The sequence below is a fragment of the Vigna angularis genome, chromosome 3, assembly GCF_016808095.1.
Source record: "Vigna angularis cultivar LongXiaoDou No.4 chromosome 3, ASM1680809v1, whole genome shotgun sequence".
NCBI lineage: Eukaryota > Viridiplantae > Streptophyta > Magnoliopsida > Fabales > Fabaceae > Vigna > Vigna angularis.
Genome location: NC_068972.1, coordinates 6,833,186 through 6,842,749, shown reverse-complemented (window position 1 = coordinate 6,842,749; position 9,564 = coordinate 6,833,186). Strand labels below are relative to the sequence as shown.

General features: G+C 30.9%; 1 protein-coding gene across 1 annotated transcript; it reads left to right on the top strand.

The window, feature by feature from the left end:
• LOC108325296 (membrane-associated kinase regulator 5) lies at positions 1–1,755 on the top strand. The gene is made up of 2 exons (XM_017558345.2): positions 1–1,305; positions 1,398–1,755. Exons 1-2 carry the CDS (start codon positions 399–401, stop codon positions 1,454–1,456), a joined length of 966 nt encoding a protein of 321 aa, XP_017413834.1. The 5' UTR covers positions 1–398; the 3' UTR covers positions 1,457–1,755.
• The last annotated feature ends 7,809 nt before the right edge of the window (positions 1,756–9,564 follow it).

The window sequence follows — 9,564 nt, the reverse complement described above, 5'->3', positions numbered from 1 at the left end:
TTTCATTTTTTTATAATTTGTTATCCACTCTCTCTCTCCCCCCACATGCTCACAAACAAAACAATCAATTTTAAGAAACATAAAATAAAAGAGAGGAGGAAAATGAAAACAAAAAGCAAAACGTTTCTCTCCGAAAAAGCAAAAGCTAATCTCCTCTGATTCCCCAAGAAAGCACCGTATTCAATGCTTACTCAAGCGCCATTAAACGAAGCGAAAAGTTAAACCATCCTCTCTCTATCGCCCTCTCTCTCTCTCTCTCTCTCTCTCTCTCTCTCTGAAACACTTATTTTATTTATAGTTCATTCACCTTACTGTCCCTATAAAACTCAAAACTCAACCTCACCTCACAACAACAGAACACTCTTTCTGGTTCCACCACTGTTGAGTCTTTTCCTTTCATGGACGCTCTGAACTTCCTCAAGTTCTGGAGACACGCCACCATGACCACTACATCCGAACCCCACCTGGTCGTCGAAACCGACACTGAATCCGACGAAGATGACTCCTTCTTCGACTTGGAGCTCACGCTACCCGATTTCGACAACAAAGAAAACAACAAAAACGACGAAGACCCTAAACGAACCACCACCACAACAACCGAACTCAAAAGTCTTCCCTCCAAAGACGAACTGGGCAAAACAGAAAACGACGTTCCGTTCAAAACCACGCTACCTCTGTCTCCTACCGAACCTATCTCTAAACGTAAGGTCCTCCCAATCGAGCCTATATCCAAACCTCAATCCCCCATTGCGCTTCTCAGGTCTGCACCAAGCTTCAGAATCTTCATGTTCCGAAAGCGAAACAGAGCTCCTCCGCAGAAAACGGAGCACTCTGCAAACGAGGCTAAGGTATTCGCGGTGAAGCTCAGCGTCGAAGATTTCAGATCGTCTCCCAATCTCAGCAGGGATAACAGCACGAGAAGCTTCGGGAGCAAGGTTCGGGGTTACAGCTGCGAGGAGCCGAAACCGGAGCGGTTCTCGAAGGAGGTGTTGCGGAAGTATCTAAAACTGATTAAGCCTCTGTATGTGAAAGTCTCCAAGAGGTATAGTGATAACATGAGATTCCCGGGCGAAGGTTTCGCGACGTCGCCGTCTTCTTCGCCGTCGGTGGCCTCTGTTTCTTCGACGATGGAGAAACAGGGGAAAGGGATGAGGGTGGGTTCGAAACATTTGGGGAAGAGTCGGTCTGCGTCGTCCGCGGTGGCCGGAGTTAGTTCCCCGGCGAGTAGGAGCGATGATACGCTGCTGCAGCATGATGGGATTCAAAGCGCCATTCTTCATTGCAAGAGGTCCTTTAACTCGAGAGGTAATTTAACATTACTGGCTGTTATAAAATTTGAAGTGAAAATTGGGTTTGTTGTTATGAATGAGTTGTAACGTAGTTTGAATTTTTTGCAGAAGGGTCAATGTATCCGGTGAGTAAGTCATTGGACGGAGAAGGTGGGGCAAAAGTGTAACTTTGCAGATGTTGTGGTGAAAGGGAAGAGAAAATGTGTAATTTTGTATTTTTAGTGTAGTTTGTAAAGAAAGAAAAAGGAATATGGAGGGTGGAATAGGTGTGATGATTAGGTAGTGTTGGAGAGTCCCCTGGTGGTGATGAGTGTAAATTAATGGAGCAACATTATGGGAAGAATCAAAGGGATCTTATACTATATCTCTGTCTGTCTGTGCTCTTTGCACTCTGCTTGAGGTTTATTTCATTTTGATTCTATGCCATCAAATGATTCAAGCCAACTTCATTTTCTGATTATTGACATGACTTTCATCTCAATTCTTGTTCCAAAGGAGTGGTAGCTATTTGTGCATATAAGCTAAATAGAAATGGCGTAAATTTTATTTTTGGAAATACAGGGGTGAATATGATAACTAAAGTTTGATCAGATGGAAATTCTTACTCCTTATGGATTATTGTCATCATTGTTTTGTAATGCGCACAGCATATTTGTGCCAATTGGTGTGAAATAGTGGCAGAAATGCATTGAGTGAAAGCAATGTTGAGAAATGTGAGAGGACGAACACACATTGAAAGCAGGAGCAATGAATGGTTGGCTGCCACTACTGCCATAAAAACTAGTGCCCTGCCACCATCACTTCTTTCTTTCACAGAACTTCAGAGTATGGACTCTGTTCTAAAGTTTAATAAAATCATTTTTAATTTTTAAAATTTTATTTAAATAATAATCACTTGTACTTTTGTGTAACCCTGTTCTTTAGTATTAATGTGTAGAAAAGGTTAACTTAATCTGTTGCAGGCTATTGTCAAAATATGCACGGATTTTTACTTCACAGATTTTAATTCTTATATTTTTTTTTCTCGTTTTAAAGTCAGACAGGTGATAGTTTTATTTCTAAATTTACGTATGAAAAAATATGTTTTGATAATATGATCTTGATTTCATGAAAACCAAGATTTATTGTAAATGTTGGGACATTTCACTAATAATTACCGTAATAAAAGTGTTATAAATGTCTTTAAAATATAAATCTTCCATTGTTTGTTTTAGTTAAAGATTATGACACTTACTAAAAATCATTTCATCATATACATATAGCTTTTTTACAAAATATAACAATCTCACTTCACTTGAGAGATTGAGAAAACAGTAACTTGATTATCATACTTAAATACTTTATTATTACACTAAACAACCGTTTTTAATGTAGAGAAGTTGTAAAAAGCTTATTGCGGAGAAGACGGAGTAGATGGCAATAAGCGGGTTATACCAACGAAAAAATACATTCAAGTTCTTTTTGTACCCACAGATATTTTTTTATCTTTGTGTGTTTAATTTTAAATAAAATTATTTCAAAGTAAAATTTAAAATATAAATTTTGTATACTTTAAATAAATTACATAGTAAAAACAAAATAAAGAAAAAAAAATATCTACGCCAGTGAAAAAGCAAAAAATAAAGATAGTTGTTTAAAGTTCAATACTTAAGCAAAGTCATGACCTTTACATAAATTCCTGTTAGAGAAAGTTTTCAGTTTTCCCAAAACTAGAAATTCAAAAGTATGCTTTAAAAGTTTTATGTATGTTTTTAACTTTCTCAAACTGTTCTTATATTTTTCAAAAATAAATTAATATTATCTATTTTGTGAAATTAATAATATGTATTTATATAATTATTGTTAAGAAGTGAACTTTAAGTCTAATTCAACTCCACAAAACATGCTTATATGAGGTTTGCATTCCGTTCTGATATCATGAAGTGGTGTTTAAGCCTAACTCAACCCCACAAAACCGACTTATACGGTGAGGTTTGCACCCCACTTATATATATTATAATTTTGCTTTATCTCTAGTCGATGTGAGACTTTCAACAATTATAATATATTATAAAAACAAGAAATGATTTTATATAAGATATTGTTTTATCTTTACCATATTTTTTAATTATATATTTGTTTTCTTTTATAAAATTTTATTTAATGATACATTAAATGGTTTATAATACACATTTGATTTTATTTTTTAATTTTTATTTATTATTTATTTTTATCATGTAAAATGTTATTTTAATGTTTTTATATAATTATTTTTATTTTTTAACTTATTATTATAACTGTAATTCTATCATTATATTTGTATAAAAAAGAATTATTTATTATAACATAATAATTTAATAACATGGTCATAAATCTGGCTTATCACCATCCAACATATATCCAAGTTCAAAAGATGAAATATTCATACTAAATTTCAATTATTATTAGTTTAATTTTTTTCTTTATGCTATTTCATTCCATATATGTATTATAATTTTTATTGGTGTATAAAAAGAGATAATTGATTATAATTTAAAGAATGAGAACAAAGGAATATTTAAAATATTTTTAAATTTGAATATCTCTTTTATTTTTTGTAATTTTCTAAAATATTTTTAAATTTTATCAACTTTGTTTCATTAACTTTGCAAGTTTAATAAATATTTTGGTCTTATTAAATTTAGTTGGTACTCTAATTTGAAATTTATATAATTATAATCTATTTATAAATATTTGATACGGAAGAAAAAGAAATACGTCCTTTTGATATTGAGTATTTGATAATATTATGTTTCCTTTGCAAATTTATTTTATTATTTTATAAAATTAATTGATATTGAAAAGATAAAAAGTTAAGTATGAACACATATACGAGTATATATCCATTATCCAATAGGAATAAAGATGAACTTTTTCTTTTGAGACGAGTATATGAGATAGTGAAACTTTGTCTCCGTCTCACCATCCTTATATGTCATCTTGTATAACAATTAAGAAATATTATTGTCATCGTAATTGATGTAGGTAGGAATGATAGTTTCTTGTTATCTAATGGACATGTTTTTAATTAAAGTAATAAAATTTATTTATCAATTTAGATGGTTTGCAATATTATTTTATATTAATCAAAAAAATCTCACGAGACAACTAAGAAAAAAAAAATAGTTATGTGGTGAGCCCATAACCCATATGTCCTTAGATAGAAATTAGATTCTGATTTAAGAAATCGGTTTTGTAGATTGAGTTAGTCTTAAAATTCACTTTTTAACATGTCATTTACAAATACACAATATTTTTTAGTTTAGACAACAACTAAAAATGGTATTTATAAAATAGAAAGGTTGAGATTTTAAGTCTGTGCAACGGTTTAGTCATGGTTTTCTAGTCATGGTCATTGCTTTGATAGACCACACTTTTAAGCTAAATGTTTTTCCTTCACCAATTTTCCCACCAAAGCATCAAACTCTTTTCATTGAAAATAAAACTTCTGATTTGGATTGAGTATTTAACACTAAACCAAAAGTTATAATTTATTATTAGGGTATAAACTTTTACTACTAAGTCAATTTTATATCTCTAAATATTAATAGAAGAGTTGGACCACAAACTCTCCTACCATCATTTTTAATTTTTAGCACTACCAACTCCAATTTAAAAGCAAATAATCATTCACATAAGTAAAATAAGCAAAAAGCAAAAGAAAACGATAACATTATACAAAATTTTAAAAATATAAACTTAAAAAAAGTACACTTATTTTTTAATATAAATTATCTCCTAAACATTTTTTATAAATAAAAATTCTTAAAAAAAACTAAAAAGAAGAAATAAAAATAATCTTAAAGTCGCTTTTATATAAAATCATGTAGGAGAGATAACATGGAAACAACAAAAGTGATATAAAAAAGTAGTTTGATAAGATTTCGTTATAAGCTTTAATTGATTATATATAAAAAAAGTATGCCTTTTTGTTTGTCTATAAAATAACTTTAATAAAACATACACTACATTTAACATGGTAGTTGCGAAAACAGGTATTTGGAAATAAGTAAAGGAATGGATATGTAACTATAGATAGATAGAGAGAGGATAGTGTTTGCATGATTGTGTGTTTGAATTAAGCAATGAAGTAGGGTTTTTGGTGGTAATGTTATGTATGTAGAAAGGCATGGAAAGTGGCACTGGTATGACATGATTAGCCAGACTGCAAATTCAAATTTAAATCTGAGACATTATGGAGGTTGGATATAAGATCTTGATGTTTGAAGTGTGGTTGTTGGTGAGAAAAAGAGTGTTTTGTAATTGCACAGAGGTCAAAATGTGTATTGCAAATTTCCAAGGCATCATTAATGACAACAGAAGCATTCCAAAATTAACCAAACGTGGCCCCCTCACTCTCTTCTACACTTCAACCGATTTCACTTCTCTGCTCCCTTCGTCTCACTCTTATGGAATGTGTTTCTCTTCTTCACTATCTGCTGCCGATCAATAACAATCAGATATTCTTAAACTCAAATATCAAAATTTGTTTCTTTTTTCTCAACATCTCATCAATTTTAACAATGTCTGAACTTCTTCAAACAAGATCCTTTCTTTTCAATTTCTAAATACACTATCACAAAATTATTTTTTTTTATGTCGAATAGTACATTAAGTAACAACAATATTTTATCATTGATTTTAAATATTTTTATAAGTCACTTATAACTAAAAACACAAAAAAGATGTTTGCTTTATGAAATGTATTGTTTATGAGAATTGATTTTATAGTGGCACAGGTGTTTGCTTTTAAACCATGAATTTCACGGAAATCCAAGATTTTCTCATTTCCTCAAAATAACGAGATTAGGAATAATAATAATCATAATAATATAAATTATATTAGTAATAATATTAATGATAATAACATCATCATTAATATTAATGTTAATTGTAAAATTAAAACTATTGAAAAAATAAATAATAATAATAATTATTATTATTAAACTTTGTGAATAATTAATAATAATAGTAATAGTAATTATATTAATAATAATAATTATTAATATTTTAACAATATTGGTAATAATGATAATAATAATAATACTAAAACTAATAATAATATTAATTTTAATTTTAATTATTATTATTATAATTATTATAATTATTTTATATTAATTTTAATCATAGATAAAACTCTAATTTAATAATTTTATCATTAAAATACGTTTTTACTTATCACATTCATAAAATTATTCATAAATTTTATTTTGAAAGTTCTTTATTTTTACAACTTCATACTTTAGAACAAAGAACTCCACTTTTCAGTCAAATCCAGTCATTAATTCTCTTTTAAATCCATCCTCAAAAACAAATATATAATAATAAATATAACTTTTTTTTTTATACGGATAACTATTTGAGAGAACAAAGAGTGCAGTAGTTTTCACACTTCAAAAACAAAATAACAGAGACTCCCTTCGTATAAAGTAAAATGATTAGTCTAATTTTTTATTCTTATAACTTGATTATATTTATTATAACTTTTTTTCATTTTATAAGATATATGATCTCTAATTGAAATATATATCCCGAACATAAATTTAGATATCAACTAGTACTTCAATATAACATGTCACAAGATGTAAGATATTCAATATAATTTATTATAAATTTTACCTATGATAATCAAATAATTTTATTCACAAAACAGTAATGATAAACTCTTCATTGTAAAAAAATACCATTACAACTTGAAATTTAAATTAAATGGCTTTAGATTCTTTTATTTCATTTTCAGAATTTGAAATTTTTCTATAAATAAGTAAATACTTCAAAGAATACTTTTAATAAAAGATAATGAATAATTTAATATCGATTTATAAATATAACACATATAAATGTAATGATATTTCAGTATTTGTTATCTCATAAAAAGTTAAGATTAAAATTTAATTTAATTTAAATTATATTTTATATTTTTTTAATTTTTATTTATATTTTATTTAAAAATGTATAAATTATTATTTTTTAAATATTTATTATTTATGGATATTTGTGGATTTTTTTTAAAACATATTCAACTAATAACATCATATAATAACAAAATAGATAGTATATTAAATTTATTATTACATATACCTTGTCAGAACCAGTAAAATCCACGCACGTATCGTTAGTGGAATTCATGTGTCAAGAGGGAGGCTCGACACTCAGATGACGGACGCCAGGTGTCAAGCGAAGAGGATCTGAAAATCAGTTAGTGGAAAACAGGTGTCGACTGAAGAGGGGACGTTCGTTCTGACGTGTGGAGCAAAACTTGAATTTTCAGAAAATCTACCCCACTCTATGCATGCACCCTCTTTTCAGATTCCTGAAGAATCCCATTCTCTCCTCCTTCTCTCTACATCCTCTTCATCTTCTTTCTGAGAAAACACTCACTTTCTCTCCTCCGATCACTATTCCGGCACCGTAGAAGCACTTACGGCGTCAAGCGCTTCCAGATAAACCGTTCGGTTTGTGAAGCTGGGCTGGTAAGTCTTTCTCTTCGCTCTGTCGTTCATTTTCCTAAACATGCAAACCCAGTTCTGGGTTCGTGTGTTGATCATCATTCGTAAAATGAGTGGTTCTGAATAGTGTCGGGTTGTCACTTGGTGTAGTTTAAATTGTCGAGCGTTAACGGTAGAAGAACCTGTAGTGGTGAAATTGTATTTCTGCGTCTGGGAAAGTTCGGTCACGCTCAGAGGTAAGGGAAGCTTATTTAATTTAATTAGTATGTTGTTGTACTGTATGAACGTTTGTTTAGTTAATTGAATGATTTTGATGTATGATGGTTGCTATGATTGGATTGAATGAACGTTCGTCTATTTAATGAGTGGAAATGAAGTATGTCTGAGTTATGTTATGATGTATGAAAAATATGAAACCTCTATGTTTGGATGGTATGAAATATGAATGTATAAAGTGGTGAAACTATATGTTAATAAATGAGTTGGAATATAAATGATCCTGATATGAGTTCCCCTAAGAAATTGTACGTTCGTACTGAACGGTCCTGGACCGTTCGGTTTTCTAGTGAATTTGGTTGGTGGTGGATTCTTTCATTTGGAAAGAATCCTATTTGAGAACGAGCGTTTGTATTTCAAACCACTATGCTTGAGCGTTCGGCCAAGTATAGCTGTGTATTGTTGTCCTGTTATAAATTTAAGTATCTATATATATAGATATATATGTAATTATTCGAAAACACGATCCCAGTAGTATATAAGTATAATTATCAAGCCTTTTCTCTTTCAGTTTAGTAGTATTTGGTTTCATACCAAGTGTTCGTCCTAAATAAGTGTTAGGTCTTACACCAAACGCTCGTACTGAGAAGTGTTTGGTCTTACACCAAGCTCTCTTACGGAGAAGTGCTCGGTCTTACACCAAGCGCTCGTACACGTTTCTTTTATGATCTATTTTGATGAAAATAGCGTTCGTCCAACGTGACTAGAGCTTTCTCTCTACCGTGCTCGGTCATTTACTGGCATTCGGATATTTTGATGTAAATTCAAATAAACTAAGTATTTATTAGCGATCGGTTTTCTTCATGTGAATTCTTCTGAGTATTATTATTGAAATGTCTTGAAGTGTCTGTACTGATTGATTCCAGCATAGAGTCGTAGCCTTTGGCGAGGTCTTTTCAGCGTTCGGTCAGAGTTATCAAGAGTCAGTTCATATAATTGATTCACTTTGTAATGAACGTTCGGTTCATTCGTTCATTGCTATATCTATTACACTCGATTTCTCTCTCAAACCGACAGTAAACCTCTCGGTCTTATTCTATTCTGGAACTGGAGACCTATCTGTCTCGCCTCAAGTGTTCGTCCTCGTTCTAAGTGAGGATTGACGTTCGGTATCTGGTGTCTTTATAAATCTTTGAACAAGGAGGAAATTGACATGATTAATAATGAAAGATGAAATTGAGATGAGGATTAATGAAAGATGAAACTGAGATAATTGATAATGGAAGATGAAAAGAATATGATATAAATGAAATGTGTTGGAATTATGAACGAGCGTTCCGGGAAGGAACGAATCATGTATGAATATTGGAATTTGTAAAGTATGACTGTGGTAATGCTAAGCTGTCGATTCATCCTGATGTTCCGTGAGTACTCGTCCTCACGTAGAGGGGGTATGTCATGTGTGAGAACGGCAGGAGGTCCTAGTCCTTAGGGGTACTTTGGACAGATAGGACTAACCTCGGGTGGCAGCTGATGAGAGTATTCCAGTTACTACATCACCCGGGTGCACGAACATCGTAGCTACACAGATT